At 46.8% G+C, this 18,396-nt stretch overlaps 2 protein-coding genes across 7 annotated transcripts in view; one reads left to right on the top strand and one right to left on the bottom strand.

Moving 5' to 3' along the window:
- The window catches only part of INTS9 (integrator complex subunit 9), a 61,559-nt gene extending 47,087 nt beyond the window's left edge, over positions 1-14,472 (bottom strand). Inside the window, exons 1-4 of the mRNA XM_036381021.2 lie at positions 14,401-14,472; positions 9,836-9,963; positions 5,551-5,611; positions 3,317-3,379 (exon numbers count right to left, since the gene is read on the bottom strand). Of these exons, the coding sequence (XP_036236914.1) occupies positions 3,317-3,379; positions 5,551-5,611; positions 9,836-9,963; positions 14,401-14,409 (261 nt within the window). The 5' untranslated portion in view covers positions 14,410-14,472. The remainder of the gene's footprint in view (positions 1-3,316; positions 3,380-5,550; positions 5,612-9,835; positions 9,964-14,400) is intronic.
- Positions 14,473-14,950: 478 nt separating this feature from the next.
- Positions 14,951-18,396, top strand: part of HMBOX1 (homeobox containing 1) — a 121,152-nt gene continuing 117,706 nt past the window's right edge. For 4 of the 6 annotated variants that reach the window (XM_036379709.2, XM_036379705.2, XM_036379708.2 and 1 more), the window contains exon 1: positions 14,951-15,027. The gene's annotated coding sequence lies outside the window, so the exon portion shown is untranslated. The remainder of the gene's footprint in view (positions 15,028-18,396) is intronic. The other 2 variants (XM_036379704.2, XM_036379703.2) reach the window with 1 other exon arrangement.

Genomic DNA, 18,396 nt, shown 5'->3' with positions numbered 1-18,396 from the left:
GATTTATTTTAAAAGCCCCCTAAAATTATTCCATTCTCCAACCTGGAGAGGAAACCATGTCCTGGGTTTTTCTGTCTTTCAGGTGATGAAATGGCTGCTGTTATGAGATCCATGATTATTTTACTTGTAGCAAAGAACTGATGTATGCACCTCCTTAGGGAGGAAGAGACACCAAAATTTCTGCATCAGTGAATTAGGGTATCTCTTTTTTTTTATGCAGCACATCTTACTGTACCCCAAGAAAGAGATGAATGAAGATTGTATTTATTCATATGCTTAAAAATAATCCCCATATTTTCCCAAAGTAAATGTTTGGCATCTTTCTCATTCACATTTTCTACAGCAGGAGATAAAGCCCATTCACAGGATACAACAAAATGGATGGGTGGGCCCAATTAGTTTTGATGTGACAGTTTAGACAAGAGTTCTGAGGCTGAAAGAAGATTTCACACATTGTTAAAAGAATTTTAATTAGAAATATTTACTGGTAATGCTATAACACAAATGGTGTCAAGTCAGAAATTTACAAGATTACTGACCTCTAACTCAGTTATTATAGAGCAGCTAATGGAATTCAACACTCATCAAGCACATATTATCTGATTACAAGGCTTGGTCCAGCAATTTGAATAAAAAAGGCAAGAAAGTAGGTCAGTCTGCTTTGCAGAGGGCTGACACAGTGCTCTGGTGACAAGCTGCTTAACTCCTCCTAAGCACTCATGGTTTCAATCCATGATCAGCAATGATCTCTGAGCTGACAACAGGAGGTGAAACATCACCCTCAGCTCCATGGCAGGGCACCTTTTATCTTCCTGGGCTTCCTGGCAGGAACATACTCCTGCAAGGTATCAAAGGATCTGCTGAAGCCTGCTCCTGCCAAAGCTTGGATTGTCCACACCTTGGTTTGGACAGCTTTCAGCTGTGTCCAGACTGTACAGGATCAAATTCTGGACTGGTTTGATTGAGAAGGCCTTTAAAGACCAAACTGTTCCACCCAGGGACATCTTCCACTATCCCAGATTGCTCCAAGTCTCATCCAGCCTGACCTTGGACACTTCCATGGATCCAGGGGAAGCCACAGCTTCTCTGGGAAGCCTCTGCCAGGGTCTCCTCACCCTCCTAGCCAAGAATTCCTTCCCAATATTCCATCTATCCCTGCTCTCTGGCAGTGGAAAACCATTCCTTGTGTCCTGTCCCTGAACATCCCTTATCCCAAGTCCCTCTCCAGCTCTTCTGGAGCCCCTTTAGGCTCTGGAAGGGGCTCTGAGGTCTCCCTGGAGCCTTCTCTTCTCCAGGTGACCATTCCCAGCTCTCAGCCTGGCTCCAGAGCAGAGGGGCTCCAGCCCAGGAGAGCCCTCAGGAGGATACACACCAGCACTTTCCAACCTTTAGCATGCTGCATCTCAGCACCCTAGAAGCAGCATTTACTGATAGCATGAAAAGGGTGGCAAAACCAAAACAAAGTGAAATCTTCCCTGGGGCTTCCAGCGATTTCACTGAAGTGCCTTTGAGCTGAAGAGGCTTAAAAATGTTTCTTGCATGTGAAGTGAGAGAGCAGAAAGTTGCCAAGCAAAGAGAGGGCTGCACCCTGCACTCTGACATATGTGAGAGCACTCTGCTGCTGAGACAGCCTCATCTCACCTTGTGGCTGCTGGATTAGACCCAAATCTTGGCTTGCTCTGGCAATGGTGTTCTGGAAGGGATACAGAGATTCTCTGGCTAACTGCTTCTGCAGACAAGTTTGTTCAAAAGAAGTGGCATGGAAGGAGATAAAGTAAAAGCCTCTTTCACACAAGCTCCCTCTTATCCCGTGTTGCCAAACAGCAGCAACACTTCCACTCTGTTTGCAGCTGGCCATGACTCCTGAACCTCCTGCAGACAGGTGAGCTCAAGGTGTGAGCTGGGTGTCACAGCAGATCTCTTTCCAGTGTTCCTGGAGGAGATGTGGCATCTGCTGGGAATTTTGGGAAACATCTCAGAGGCCCTTTTTGAAGTTCCTGCAATGGTGATGTGCAGTTGGTTGTCATGTTCTGGTTGTAGGATGGGCTGCTGGGAAGCAGCTTTGTGCAGTGGTAACAGGAGTAAGATGAAGCAGTGACTCCCTGTCTCTCATATTCAGAGCTACACATGTGGGTATTTTCCAGCCCAAAATAACCAGAAAGTCTGGCTGAAGCACCCTAAACCCTAGCAGATAATCATTCCAAAGACATAAACCCTGTCCTTCCCAAGATCTGGGCCATAATAGCACTTACTACACACACAGATGCTTCCCACATCCCTCAGTTTCACAGGACAGTAACCAAAAGGCTCACAAAAACTCAGAATTATTAGGGTTTTGGGCTGGTCTTTTTTGGTGTGATTGGATTATGACAATTCCAGCTGAGTTGGAACGGTTGTAATCTGTTGGAACCACTTGCCAAAACCAGTACCAGAGCTGCCAACTTGTTGGGAAGAATCAAGATGACAAGAGTGATGCCAGAGGTGAGTTCCATGAGATCCACACATGGGAACAATATTGCCAGAACCTCAGCAGGCTGACACAACCTTCCAGGAGTGTTTTGGGCTTCCTGTCTGCAAGGTCAGGCAGAAAGGAAAAAAAATTTTGCCCTCTGAACACACTGAGGAAAGGGATATATTCCCATGCTACTCTCCATTATTTATCCCCACCTCTCTCTGCTCAGCTTTTTATATCTTTATTTCTCCTACAGCACTCCCCATATCCACTGGGTGATTCCAGGTAATCCAAACATCTTCAATGGTCTTGCTTGCTTTTTCTAAATCCAGAAATTCCAGTAAAAACCAGCTTGAGCAGCCACTTGCATGAAGGCCTCTCAAAGAGGCTGTAAAAGTTTTTAACCTGAAAGTGCTGCTGGCAGAAGTGCAGCCAGCAGAATCCAACCTGGCTTAACCACAGCTGGCTCCCCAGGCATGTCCTGCATCTGTGGTTAGAGACAAGCAGCTTTCCTCACCTTCATGCCCTGCCCTCATCTAGATCAGCACATGGAACCTGTCAGTCAGCCCAGCTCAGTCTGGTTGTCTTTGAAAAGCCCACAAAAAGGGACAGTTCAGTCTTATTCTTGTGTCAGATTATTTGTTCAAGGAGACCTTCCATGTCTCCCAAAACCATGGTTGAAAAGGGTTGTTTCCATCCTTTTTCCAGTGTCATAGGGCTTGAAAGCACCTTAACAACACAGAGTTTTAGCAGTATTAATACTGAGTATTAATAAATTAGCAGGAACCTGGTAATAACTCCACAGGTTTCTCCCATGTGATTGAATGGAGTCAGATTTTTCAGTAAGGCTTTGAACAAACTCACCTCTGGCAAGCAGAACTCGGGCACAGAGTCTACAAACACATGGCCAGAGCACTCCTTCAGTTCCTGTAAAAAACCACACCAACAGAGGAGGAACAAAAATACAACACAGTGTTAGCCAAGGCAGCACATTTTGGATTTTCCAGACACTTTCTTTATCACAGGTAATTTCCAGCCCATTACTACAGGACATTTATCCCCCTTCTAGACACGGTTTGGTGCAGGCAGATCTGCTGAAATTGCTTTCATGGCAGATGAGGCTGCTTGGTACCTGAAGGGATCAAATCCTCCTTGGGAAGGACAGAGAGAGCACTCTGGTAGGTAAAGAAAGAGCCCTGGGAATGACCAGGAAGGCAAGTTTGGAATTGGTTCCAAATAACATCCAACCTCTTCTGTCTTACTAGAACCTAAGTACAATTTATAGCCCCTGTCTCAGAGTATTTGATGACACAACTTTTGGGGATCTAATTTCCACATGGCACATTTTGTTAAACTCTATTCCCTATTTTCTTCCTCTTTTTTAAGGCTGACATCAAAAACTTTTGTCACATGAGAAGTCACATTCCTCAGGGGTGGAACAAAAACATTTCCAACTCTACTCCTAGCACAACTCACAGGTTCCCTACCACCCACCCTCCTTCTCTCCTGTCCCAAAGCAAGTGGTCTCAGCCAGCTTCAGACTGACAGAATTAAAGATTGAATCCAATTCTTAATAATTACAGTGCACCTGCCAACTAATAACGAATGAGCAATTACATCTAGTGGCAGAAGTCTCCTAACCTCATCTCAAGGGAGTTCAAAATGATTAAAAGTAGATCACAGCACATTTCAATGCCTCTCCAGGACTGAAGTTTTAAAACTGAGTGCTGTAACAGGAATGTCCACCTCACATGATAAAACACCCCCCTTTGACTCCTTCCCTTGGCTTTTTCCAGCATGGGTCAAAGAATTTACCATTCCAAGCACTTACAGTAGTCAAGGTGAAGTTAAGAGATGCTGCCTTTGAATTTTTAACATGATTTCCATTGCCATTGTGTGAGTTTGGAGGTTTCTCCTGAGCACACATTGCAGCAGCAGCATCCCAGAAATTTAAATATATTCCAAATAAAACTACAGTGACAATCTGTCCGTTCTTTGGAGCCCAAAGCTCTGACACCAAAGCTGGGGTTCAGGAGACACAAATTTCCAGGGAATTCAAACTGAGCAACTCCATTTCTGCCCCTGAGCCTCTGCAGCCCTGCAACTGCCAGTTAGCAAGTGCTCTGAATAGAGCTGTTACTATTTTACCAACAGAAATGCTGCCTGCACAGTTTCTTTTGTCTCCAATGAGAAGAAAAATCGGGTCTTTAATCTATGATCTTCAGCTCCCTTGTCTGTAAAAATCAGATCAATCCATTTTGTCCACCTCAAAGTCCCCTACAAAAGCAACTATTATCACTGTTTGCTTTAATGTTCCCATAGTCAGAGAACAGTCTATTAAGCATTTTCTCCACTGGTACCTATTGCTGCCCACATTTGAAATGTATCTGCCTATTTTACTAACATCTGACATATTTTTGTGCTCATTGTTCCCTTATGGCAGATCAAGCTGGCCGCTGCAGTGCCAAGTTTTGGTTGAAGCCTCAGATAAATTCTGCCTCCAAAACTGATGCAATGAAAAGAGGGGGGAAAAAAAAAAGAGCAATTCTGTGTCTCTCGTGTTGCTGAGGAAGTTCTGTGTCTTAGAACCAGGAGGCTGGAGATAATATCCTCCCTGCTATGTCCAGCAGCAGAACACATGTTGATTTCAGAGGCCAAAGCCATGCTTTTCCTCTCTGAGAGACCTCCCATAGGCAAACCATTGCCTTTCTCATAGCTCTGCCTGAAAAAGGGTATGAAACCAACCTCATTTATAGGCATGCTCTGAAGCCTCAGTGTCAGAAAAGTGAGACTGTGGAATAAAAGGCACTCTAAGAAGGCGAAGCACTATTATTTATGGAGCTTCATGAAATACAAAAATATTCATACTGACGACTTCTGCATTTTAAGCAGATTTTTTTTATAATCTAGGCTACCTCTGAAGCCTGAGAGTTGCTATTAGCATTTTGTTTCAAAACGTTCTCTGCTCTGCAAGGACATCCTGGCTGCTAGAGGTACACAGAGAAACCTTTGGGATGAGTCAGCTCCTGCAGCACAAGCTCTCAACCTGTCAGGTGGCTTTTTGCATGGCAAGAAAATTCCAAGCATCACTCCTGTACCTTGTCCAGAAACATGCTTCCATCTTTTAAAACCCAGCCGGGAAGTTTGGAAAGCCTGGGGCTGTGGAAAGAAAGAAAGAAGAAAAATTATTTCAATATGAACTGAATTATTATCAGTGGCTAAGCACAGACCTTCTATTTGGTGTCATACAGGCAGAGAACACAATTCCTGTCTGAGGGAAGTAACAGTCCCAATAAAACAGACAGACAGTTTCACTGTGGTTAAGTGTTCACCAAAATGACTTTTACAAATCATGATTATGACACTTATAAGTAAAAATAAATCAGAGGACAAAGCACACAGGGAGTTTTTAGTCATTTATGGTGAGGATTTTAAAAAGGCTCAGTGCTGCTGAGTTCCCTGTGGTGAAAGTGGATGAATAAACAGAAGTTAGGGCAGCAACAAACTCTGTGCTTGAAACAACAGAAAAGCACCATAAAACTGTTCTGGGACAGAGGACAACAGACAAATATTCCCATCAGCAGTGGCAGGGAAAGACTGATGCTCTGGACTGAGTCATTTATAGACACAGGTTGGGATTTTATATCCACATAAAGCATGGCTTTGTGCCTGGGTGTCACCCTGAAGACCCACACCAACAGCTGTACAGGACACAGGGGCAAGGAGGCTTTGCTGTGAACTGCAGGTTCTAAGCAACAGCAGAGCCCTATTTTTCATTGTTTCAAATGCTAATAAAGGAATTTAAAGGTAGACTGAGTTTACAGCAGTAATGGCTGCAGCATTTCTTGCTACATAACTGAGAGACTTATTTATATTTCATAGTGACATCTGATTTTTGTATGAGCCTACACCTTAGCTCTAAAGATACTCTCTGCCCAGACTGAAGTTTATTTACACAAATAAAAAAAAACTATTGAGTAAACAAGAGAATTGAACCCACCTGAAACCAAACCCTGCAACAAGTTCAGATTTGGACACAGAACCTGGTTGCAATGCACTTTGCAAGTGCTGTGCACTAAGCTCTACAGCAGGCATATCCTAAAAGCACTTTCAAATTCAACATCTTGAAATTAGGAAGTGATTCAAGGAATCACTCAAAGGAATGCTGTGTTCAGACTAACAGCAGTATAAAAGAACAAATTCTGACACCCCAGTAAGTCACAAGGAAGGAAAAAGGGGAATCCATGAGTCAAGGAATGAAGGCAGAAGGTAAGAGGTGAGAGCAGAAGGATCTGTCATGGAGGAGCTGTGCCAGAAGGGCAATTCCCTTCTCAGGATAAAGAGCAAGGCTGAAGAAATCTGATGACAGAAAAGATGAAGTGACTAAATGTGCTGCCCAGTGCATTGTTCAAAAGCACAATTTAGGAGCAGTAATTTGGAGACTGAGGGGGCTGAGTAGAATTGGTGCAGTGAGTTTAAAAGAGTTATGAAAAAAGCAAGAAGAAACCACTCTGATATGGAACAACTCTGTCAGATACAGGGGGATAGGACAGGAAGCTTGGCTGGAAGGGCCACCTGGAGAGCTGCAGTCCAATGTCTCAACACCAGCACAAGGTCAGGTCAGTGCCTTGTGCCTTGCAAATCCCTGGATCCATCTGTGGTTTCAGCAGCATGAGGCAGAGCAGAATAAACTTCACTTTTTTGTCCTACTCCCCATAATTTAACCTAGCAAAAGTTTTGCTTTATTCATGATGAAAGGGCACTAAACTTGTACTAAACTGGCATCCACTGAGGAGTGAAGAGTCAGGGGAGGCAAAATGAGCAGGTGTGTCTTGTGTGTAGCTGAAAGCAGAACAAGCAACACAGGACAGAAAGGACTCTTTACCTTGAAGCCAAGAAGCAACACAGCTCCTCCTGACATCGTTTTGACATTGTAATAGAGTGATTGATTAATCCAAAATAGCTGGAACTGTCCCATAAATAATGTGAGCAAGTGTGTCATGGCTAGACAGGAAAGGTTAAGAGCTCCCCACATGTTCATTTCACCGTTTTGCATTTGACTTTGGTGCAAGGGAGAAAACTCCAGTTGACAAACCTCCTTTAAAGTACAGGAGCATAAAGGGCTGGGCAGCTGCAGGTGCTCAGCACATGCTCCATGGGCTGGTGAGAACAGGGAATGCCATTTCCAGGGCAAGGGGGAATCTAAATACCTTTGCACTGGCATTTCTTTGAGGAGCAAAGAACTCTGAAAAATGCCCAGTCCCTTTAATGCCACAAACACTGCAGCACTTTCCTCTCTCATAGATTAGAGCACAGGCTCTCAAAATATTTGCTCAAGGAGGGTCCCATGCCAGGTAGGACACAGGACTGAGCTGTGTAGCAAAGATCCTCTGTAATATCACACCTTTGGGCAGATCACATACTGAGATTTGCAGAATCCAAAGGGTTCATGGATCCTGCTGGAATCTCTGGCTAAAGACAGCAGAGAGAAGCATGGCTGCTCTCAGGTTAAGGTCTCACTGATGTCCATCTCCAATAAACACATCAGGTTCTGAGAGGATACAGCTGGACAGAACACCAGATCTGTGTTCAAATCCCTCAGGCAGTCAGTCCTTCCTGTCACCTTACCTGGCATCTGATGACAATGTCAGCTCTCTGTCACCCCATGTTGTGTTGATAGCACACATTTGAATTTCAGAGGTGTTTGGACATCATGGTAATGGACTCCTAATCTCAAATGGTACAACTATGAGTACTACAGAGATAAGGACTTTGCAGTGGCAGCCACATTCCTCCTCACATTTCTGACTTATTTCCACAACTCTCTGCAGGACACCTGCTGTGCAGAGGAGATCAATTACTTGCCCAAGTCCATGTGCTAAGGCCAATCCTTGCTCTAAGGGGTGTTCAGTCAACTCACCGACAAGATTGATTGGATTTAAATCCAAATGTTTGCTCCAATTCCACTGGGCCATCAGGGGTCAAATCTGACATCCTCTCTTATTGAGTTTGAGTCATTTTAGTGCCGACATTCTGGAGGGGCTTGGGGAATTCCAGGTTGTGACCTGCAATTTGGCTGTTCATTCCCAGGGTCTGCTATCAGCAGACAAAGCTGCCACATCCCAGGGGAAAGCTGATTCCTGCTGCTCTAAAGAACCTCTTAAGCCTTTGTTCAATCACCTCATTTTGCTACTTCTTCCTCTCTCCATTTCCTTTTTTTGGGGGGGGGGGGGTGGGAGAAAGCAAATGCAAGGCAATTCTGTTTGTACCTGGATTTCCAAAATTTGCTGGATCTGTTAAAAATCTATTACTGCACCAGTTGGTGTAGTCAGCAGCTGCACTATGGAATGGGACAAAAATGGGCTTTCCACACTGATCCCTCTGAGGGCATCTGTTGCCTCTCTACAGCACATCCTGAACTCCAGGTTCTTGCAGAACAATGCCCACATTGTCTATTCCTTTCCTCTACTTTCCAAAAAATAACAAATCATAGGAAGTGCTGGACAAGCTGCTTTAACCTCACTTGGTCACTTAGGAAACTCCCTTTTCCAATTGTATTTTCCCCCTCTCAATCAAGCCTTCCCTGAACCCAGAATGTTCCTCACTTATTTCCTTGTGGATCAAAGTTACTGAACGGCTTTTGAGAAAACTCCTACTCCTCCCCATCACTGAGAGTGACTCATTCCCACCTTTCCAACTGCTAATTTTTGTCATTTATTCCATTTACACAAAACATGCCAACCTAACTTACTACCCAAATTAGTCTAAAAACCTGGGGAAATACAACTTTGCAGCAGGGCACAGAAAGGAGATCTCAGGATTCTGTTCTAGACTCTATTTTTGTTTCTCTGCTGTTCCAATCCCATGCCCAGCTGCACAGCCCTTTTATTTATTTAACTTTTTAAAAGGGAACAATTATGCCATGCAGGCAACTGACAAGGGCTGCTAAGTGCTATTTTTCTTTGCATTAGGCCGTGCTCTGAAGAACAGCCTGAGAAGATGGTGGTTAAACAGGACTTGCTGGGCTCCACGCACTCCATCTCAGTTACCCATTTATCTCATCTTGCATGAAGAAGCCAGAAAGATGACAGATATGTGACCTCACTTGTGCTGAGCAGTTGCAGCAATACTTTACTGAAGCTTAGAATAAATTATCTAGAAAAACCAATCAATAAATCCATAAAATGTCTTCCGTCTACCGAGCCAAAGGACGTTATTTTGATAAAGAGAATTTTTAAGTGAACAAAGTCTATTTATGATATCAGATGATGCTGTTCATTTGTACCCATCCCCTCCCTCCTTCCAATACACCATTTCAGGCACAGCACTCCAACTGCAACCCAAGAAGATGCAGACTAAGTGCTGACAGGCCACAGAACTCACCTCTGGACCAGAGGCAGGGGGAGGAAATTGAGGGTAGACGTCATATCCAGCCCACAGTCCAGCATGATGGTGGTGGATTTGAACTTGAGCACGTTGCATGGCAAGGTTGGATGTCCTGACAGGCAGTACTGGAAGAAGAATGAGGAGGAGTTACTCAGGACCCTTCAGACCATGACCCTTCCCTGCGTGCTGGGCACGGTGAAGCCACACCTTGAATCCAGTGCCAGCTCTGGGTCCCTCACTTCAAGGACATTGAGAGGCTGGAGGGTGTCCAGGGAAGGGAAGGGGGCTGGGGAAGGGGCTGGAGCACCAGGAGGGGCTGAGGGAGCTGGGAAAGGGGCTCAGCCTGCAGAAAAGGAGGCTCAGGGGGGCCCTTGTGGCTCTGCAGAACTCCCTGACAGGAGGGGACAGCCGGGGGGGTCGGGCTCTGCTCCCAGGGAACAGGGACAGGAGGAGAGGAAATGGCCTCAAATTGTGCCAGGGGAGGTTCAGGTTGGACACCAGGAAGAATTTCTTCATGGAAAGGGTGGACAAGCAGTGGGAGGGGCTGCCCAGGGAGGTCTGGAGTCCCCATCCCTGGAGGTGTCCAGTGAATGACTGGATGTGGCACTCAGTGACAAGGTGGGGTCAGTCCCAGGTTGGACTCGATCATGGGGGTCTCTTCCAACCTCAGTGATTCTGTGAATGGAGTTCACAAACTGCCTTTCCCCCCTTGTTTTTAAACACAGCTCCTTACACACCAAAATAAACCATGACTGCCCATGAATCTGTGTCCCCTGAGATTTCCCCATGTCAGGGTATTAAGGGGCAGATTTTCTTCACTTTTTCTGATCCCAAGGGTTGAGTGGATGGCAAAGCTTTTCTCTCTGGTTTAGGACACATGCAGAATATCTTTTTTTCTTGCAATCACCTATTTCCCCCAAAACCCAGGAAATCAGCTTCTTCCAAGCTCAGTCCTCTTGGCAAAACTAGAAAATTTAAAAATGACTCGAGGTGGACAGGGAGGCAGAGAAGCCCTGCAGGAACACCAGTTTTTATTTTGGTAAGAATCCTGCCCCAACAACCCCTGCACAGGTGCAGCAGCTGTGGGGCAAGTTCTCACCTGCTTTTTGTCTTGCTAAACACAAACAGGAAGCAGGAGGGACTGGGCAGCCCCACCTGAATGGAAGGGTTTGTGTATCCAAATCCCAAAGGCTTTGCAAGCTTAATGAGCCGGTGAGCAGGTGATGTAGGGGGCACTTGAGCATCATTGGGATGCAGCCACCTCCTGTCTGCAGTGACAAACATTTAACCGGGAGCTTTGAGGGGGAGCAGAACAGAAAGGTCGCCTTTAAAACGAGGGATTAGAGACAAAGGTCTGAGCGCAGCGTGGCCACCTCTGCGGGAAGGTTCCTCTGCCCCGAGGAGGGGTTTTTGCATCTCCACTCTCCCAAGTCCGGGTATCTGGCAGCACAGCCACGCTCAGGTGGTCAAATTGGAGCTTTTAAATTCAAGTTTTTGTCAATGGAGATGAAAATTATCACTTGTTCGGCCGTGCACTGCACTAAAAACAGACTTGGTCTTTTTCTAAGTCATTTATCCCTTAAGCTTGTGTTCTATACTTCCCTCTACCAAGTGGGAAAAAAGGGAGATGAATAATTTTATTTTCTACCTCTGCTCACAATAATGTTAACACAGGATTGCAACTGTCTGGATTAACAGCGCTCAAGAAGTCTATTTACGTACATTCCTCAAAAACCTGCTTTAAACTATATTTAAATAGTAAAACCGACTAAGCCTCAAATATTAAATTTAAAATATCACAGAGAGTTTTGTTTTAAATTCACAAAGCCTTAATTATTAAGGGGTTACATCACACTTTGTCTTTCTTTTAGTAAAGTTTAATAAAAATATGTAAAGCCAAGCTGGTGAAGGAGTGAGGAATTCACTTGGTTTATTCACAAATGTAACACTCTCACGTGAAATTAAGTTCTCACCAGACCAGAACTTTGACAAATGAAGCTATAAATTGAAGTAAATAGAAAGAAATGAAGGGAAAAATAAGTTCTATTTTTGTGGCTTTTAAACTATTGGTAATTAAAAAAGGCAATGAAATAGCACCACTTTTATCAGCAAAATATTTTCTTGCCTTTTTTTGTAACCATGAGTGGTATCATGACCCTTACATCTATGACCTAACTGGAAAATCTTCCTTTTTTCCTTCTTTAAAAGCAGCTAAAATCATCTCTCTCTGTGGCTGTCATGTTGAGGTAAATGGATTCCTGGGAGTCAATGGATTCTTTCTACCAGATTCAAACAAAGTGACAGAAAAATAAAAAAGGCAATTTATATTTTCTATACAGCTGTTTGCACAGGTGACATTGCTGGGCCTGCACCTCTGTTAGAATTTTGGATTAGGAATCCAGGAATAGAAATGTTTGCACTGTGTGTGTCTCTACACTTTATAAATGTGATCATTTCCACACAGTTTATATGTTACTGTTTAAAACAGATCCAGAGCTTTCACTCATGTTCCTGGCTGGACTAAAATGCAAGTTTTTTTATTCCAAGATTTGCTTGCTTCCAGCTTGATTCCCTCATGGCTAAAGGCTGGTGCAGCCAACACACAAAGGTGCCTCATCTCCTAACTCCAAAAGTCACATAAAAAAATAACACAAAACACACAAAAGGCATAAATATGCTCAGCTCACAGCTCTCCTGGCAGGATTTGCAAATTGGATGAAAGTTTGGCAGCAGGGGACAAGTTGAGGGGCTGGTTCCAGATGCTCAGGGCCTGGGAGAGGCAGGTTCTCCACAGACATCCCATTCCATGAGCACCTCATGGAGGGCAGAGAGATGGTGGCTCAAACTTGCAGCTCCCAAACACTCAGAGCTGTGCAGGTTAAAGGCAGAGCTTGGAATTCCAAGTGAAGCAAACAAATCCTGCAGTGCATTCCTCCAGTATTAGTATCACATGCCAGCTTAAAATCTGGGGGGAAATGAGCACTGAGGCTTGCCTGAGTCAAAGCACATTTGAGTTGTGGGAATCTGAGGTTCTCACTGGATTCTGAAGCAGACCTGGAGTCAAAATCCCAGAATGGTTTGGGTTGGAAGGGACTTTGAAGCTCATCTTATCCCAACCCCTCTGCCATGGACAGGGAACATTCCTCACCTCTACCCTGTTCTTCCAAATTCAACCCAAATCTATGAGAAAAGAGGATAAAAAGCATCTGACTCCTCTCCTTACAACCCCAAATTTAGACACATCTCCAGAGGAATATAAGGTGAAGAATCTCATCTTATAATTCTCACTACCTAAATTTAAAAACTGGTCTAAAAATGCTCCGACTCCAGACAGTTTGTATTTCCCTTCTCTCTGTCCCCATGCAAGACTCTAAACATTAAAAGAGCTCTGCATTTCCATTGGGGTCTTTAAATAAAGATTTTCCAGTTTGCTTTTCCCCACTGAATTCTATCAGCCTCTACAATCACACCCAGAAGTGCTTGACTTTGTAGTGTTTGTCCCACTGGAAATATTCATCCCTGCACAGATCCTTATCACACAGGTGAGATTAAGCAGGATCAAGCTCCTTGACCACCTGCCTCTGGAATTAATTGTACACACTTCCAGGGAGAGTACTTTCCTAAAAGTGTTAAAACAGCACATTTAATTCTATGAAGCTTTGTTATAACACACTGCTCAGTCTCAAAACCAAGAGACAATCTTTAATTGAATAACGGTGTCACTTCAGATTAAATAAATCAAATATTATGCTCAGGTATGTTGAAAACTGCTTGGGTTTTCACCTCCAAACCAAGAACTGCAGCACATTATGTGAAACTGAAATTTTTCCTGGAAAGCAAAGCAGCTTCTGAATCCAAGGTCTCCAGGAAAGTGAAACAGTTCAAGAGAGGAGACCAATATCATGGGCCATGTACTTTCTGACAGAAGACTGCCATATCAGAACCAAAACCCCTGTCAGAAGCAAGGTTGGCAAAGCTGTTCCAGGCTGATTTTTTATTTCTGTTAGCATCTCTCTGCATTATCCCACAAACCACGGGCATTTATTCACGTTCCTTGCAGAGCCCAGCAGAATCCACACGTGCAGGGGGGACAGCTCCAAGCCAGACTCATGTTTAAGGCTAGGAAGGCTGAGAAACATTTTCTCCTCCTTCTTCTCCAGAATCCTACTAAGATTTGATCCCATCCAACACCTCAAACCTTGGTAACCCCACCCCCCCTTACCCTCCTCACTCAGGGCCGACCCCCGCCTTCCCCCACACCTCAGGGCCGACTCCCGCCCCTCTATCACCCCCTCATCCCTCAGTCCACCCACCAAATCCCTCAGCATCTCCTCCCCGCCCCACTATCACCCCCTTATCCCTCAGTCACCCCCCCCCCCCAACTCCCTCAGCATCTCCTCCCCCCTCTTTTCCCTCAGGCCCCCCTCCAGCGCCTCAGTTTCCCCTCACGCCCGGCGAGGCTGAGACTGCGCAGCCCGGAGGCGACCGCGGGAGTCCTCCCGCCGCCGGGGGAAGGCCGAGCCCCCTCCCCGCCCTCATGGCCGCCCGCCTCGGGCACTCACCAGCTTCATCGCGTCCCCCGGTTCTATTTACCGGGACAATCCTGCCCCCCTTCCTGCCCGCCCCGCCGCGCCCCGGGGCATCATGGGCGTTGTAGTCCCGCCTCCCCTCCGCCCTAGATAACGTCATGGCCGCCCGATGCGTGCCGGGAGTTGTAGTCCGCCCCGAGCGCAGCCCCGCCGCCCCATTGGCGCGCCGCGCGCCCGCAGCACGCTGGGAGCTGTAGTCCCGGCTCCGCGGGTCTCCCCGTCACCCTGGGGAGGGGGGAACTACAAGTCCCAGGGTCTCACAGCTGCAGCAGGTGGGGGCTCGGATGTTGATATCAACATGGCGCTTGTCAGACAGACAAAGACAGTCGGTCTGGTGTGATTGAGCCAAAAAAAAAAAACCACCCCAAAAAAAAAGAGAGGGAGCGGGCGAGGAGGAGGGAGCGGCAGGAGGAGCGCCGGGCGGGGAGGGGGCCGTGTCCTCGGGGGGCGTGGGGGGGCTGAGGGATTTCCTCCCCCCTATTGTTCTCGTCCCTCCGCGCCCCCCGTTAATCTCCCCTCAATCTGGGGCGGGGGCGGGCGGGGGGACCCCCCCAGTTCCGCCCGTCCATGGTGAGGCGGAGGCGCCGGCAGCACCCAGAGGTGAGTGTCGAGGGGGGATACGGGGGGGTGAGCGGCGGCGGCGAGGGGAGGGGGCGGGCGGGTGGGTGGGCTGGAGGGAGGGAGGGCAGCGGGAAGGGGTCCCCCCTCCGCCGGCACCGCCGGGAGTCGCTCCGAGCCGGAGAGCGGGATGTGCGTGAGGGGGGCAGCCGGGGGCGGGCAAGGGTGGGCAGGGGCAGCCCCTCAGCACGGGCGGCAGAGTTGGAGCCGCGGCTTTGGGGGGCTCCGCGGGTGCCCCGGATCGGGGAAGGAGGAGGAGGAGGAGGAAGGTGTCCCCGAGAGGCTGCAGCGGGAGGGCAGGGCACCTTTGGGGTTCGCTGTTCCTGCCATTTGTATATTTATTCTGATTCCTCCCATCTCCCGGGTGTGGGGCACGGAGTGGCAGGCCGCGGAGCCCCCCTCGGCCTGGGTGGGTGCTGCGATTTGGGGGTGTTCGGGTGTTGTTCGCCGCTGAGTTTTGGGGTGGGCTGGTGCGACCCCCGCCGCTCCTGTCCCGGGGACCCCCGGGGACGGCGGGGGAAGTAGGGAGGCTCCGATCTGCGGGGATGGAGCCGGGCACGGAGCCCCCTCGCTCCGCCGGGGAGCTCTGCCCTGTGCGAGGGCTCCGGGGGTCTCCTTTTCGGGAGCTTTGTGGCACTGGAGGTCGGGGAACGGGGCTCAGGGGTGCCTCAAAACCCGCCGGCTCTCAGATCAATCTGGCAGCTCTCGGGGCTTCGGGAGGTTTTCGGGAGGGCAAAGGCGTGAAAGCCCCGAAGGGTGTCGGTGTGCCGGAGAGTTTAACGTGGGAACGGGTGGGGGAGGAGGAGGACCCGGAGGGAAGTCGTTCCCAAAATGTGCGAGGAGAACTTGGGTGGGGTGTCAGACGCTTGTTTGTTTTGTACTTCTTGGGAAGAGGTGGGTGAATGCTTTTGTGTCCCGTGTCCGGGATGGTTTTGGGTCAGAACGGTTTGACCGCAGGAGCGGTCGGGGGAAGCGGCAGGACATTTCTGCTGGAGTGTTTGCCTCAGCTTCGGGGTTAAAACAAAACAAGATGCGAGTGTGTTTAGGTGCAAAATACACATCCGAGCCAGACCCCGCCGAGTTCCTCGACCTCAGTTTTGTCTGATGGGTTCTTTCCTTTCTTTCTTTTTTTCTTCTTATTTTTTTTTTCCCCCTAGTTGGTGGAGTGTCTTTTGGTATGTTTGCAGAGCACTTCTTCGGAAGCATTTTGTTCTTTGCGATAGGTCTGGAAAAGGCTCGGTTGGACGTGCTGTTTTTTCCCTAGTTCTTTCGTGTTAGGGACAAAAAAATTTGCTGTTTTGGGGGGTGGGGAAGGAAGAAGGAAGAGGAAATGAAGGTTTAAGTATGTTCGTGGAGTCGAGTCTGTCTCAGTTTCTTCAGGTAACACTGGGAGCGTGATTCGGTGGCTTTTAAGTCCAAAACGTTTATGAACAAAAAACTGGGGAGATTGAAACTTTTTAGGGAGGAAAGCGTTAAAGTGATGGCCAGGGAACGCGGATCTGGGAGACGCTACCTACGTCTCCCTGCTTCAAACTACTGGGGATGGAGTGAAGGAAAAAAAAGAAAACGCTGGGGAAAAATATCCCTACAATTTGCATGAATGATGCCATGTAAAATACCGGAGCGAGGAATTGTGCTCTGCAGACGATTTGTGGGCTGGCGAAAGCCTGAAGTGCCTGCTCGGGTCCCGTGATATGACTCGCTCATTTCTGCAGGGCTCATCAGGTACAGGCTCTGCTTCCTTCCTGGGATGGTGCAGCTGGCATTTGATTTCCTCCATGGATGGGAGAGGAGGAGTCCTGTGCAGTTTTTTTCCCCGAGATGATTGCATTTTCTTTGGCCTTGTTGTACCCTGCCTCATTAGTAGGAACTGCATCTATACTTATTTACCATTATACCGTGTCCCTTGGGAAGCGGGGTGTAGTTTGGAGTAGGTATATATGGATTTATCACGCCTAACATTTTTTTTCCTCCCATCGTGCCATCAACAGCAGAGAACAAACTTAATTTATTTCTGTGTTTTGCATCTCCCTTTTTACCATTTCTCTTCCAAATTGCTAAGAAAACATCTCTGAGATGGAGAGAGGGGAGAAGAAAGAAAGGGATGGAAAACGTTGTCTGTGCAGGGATGCATTTGTTATCTGCATGTCTGGGGAGCCACCAGTGTGGGGAAGGGCAGGGTTTGTTTCTGCATGTGAAAACTGGGATTTGGGAATGTTCTTTTCCCCTTATGTGAAGATTATTCCTTAGCCCTGCGACAGCCACAACTTTTTCTGTCTGGTTGACAGAATTACCCGAGGAACCTGGGCAGGAGGCTGGGAACGAGGAACTTGTGTTTCACTCCGTGCTGCCTGTTCTTCCTCCCCTCGTTCCCTTAGCACCAGTGCAAGCACCAGAACAGGCATCAGCATTTTTCCTCCTGTGTCATCCCACTGTTCCGAGCAGGTCTAGACGACATTGTGGTATGCAGGCTGCCAGCTGGGTTACAGGAATGCTACCCTAGGTGAAACGGCAGGATTTTTAAGGAGGGGTAAGGAAATCTGGGAGAAAATCCTGTGTGAAAGAGGCCTGGTTTTCTCTAGAACTGCTTCACTGAGCGGTGTCAAGCAATTCCTTGGGTTTATTGACCTTTCTGGACAACGTGCATCTCTCTAGCATTGTGATTCTGATAATTCCATAAAATCTGTAGCTGCTGTCAGATGCAGGGAGCTTGTTTTTTAAGGCAGTTTCTGTGTGGGTCTTACTGGTCTCTTACAAAGGGATATTAAAATTGATAGCTGTGCAGTGTTTTGAAAACTAAATTATCATAAAGTGTTTACTTTATAGTGATAATCCATATGTTCATGGGAGTGTTTGGTATGCTTTTTCATTCCTGTCTGGATTTGGGAAAAGAATGGGGCTCTGACATTCATTTTTAACACTAATCTACTTTTTAATAAAATGCATTTTTATTGAGCATGACTGTCAAAAATTGTTCTGTTGTTAACTTTTGGGACTGATCTTTTTGTGTTGTGTGTCAGTGGGGCAGGGGTGAAATTTGGGTCTTTGGGTGGAGAATTGGGAATTCCAATGAAACTGAACCATGAGAAAGGAGGAAGCTGTACTGTTCCTTATACCAAGGGATCTGGGAAGGCGTTTGGTTGTATATGATAGAAAACAAATGAATTTTCAGGAAACAACAGCACATTTTAATCTAAAGAAAGCAACTTGTACTTACCAGTGATTTCTGTGCAGAGCTTTTAAGGACATTACAGAATGACAGGCTACAGTATTGGCATTAGTAGCAAATCTTTTTCATCTGCAAAGTTTTAGATTTTTTAAATCAAAATACTGTCAGCTTAAGAATCTTAT

Source organism: Molothrus ater, chromosome 3 (genome assembly GCF_012460135.2).
Source record: "Molothrus ater isolate BHLD 08-10-18 breed brown headed cowbird chromosome 3, BPBGC_Mater_1.1, whole genome shotgun sequence".
Classification (NCBI taxonomy): Eukaryota; Metazoa; Chordata; class Aves; order Passeriformes; family Icteridae; genus Molothrus; species Molothrus ater.
Note: the sequence above shows the minus strand (reverse complement) of the source record. Positions and strands in the feature narration are given on the sequence as shown.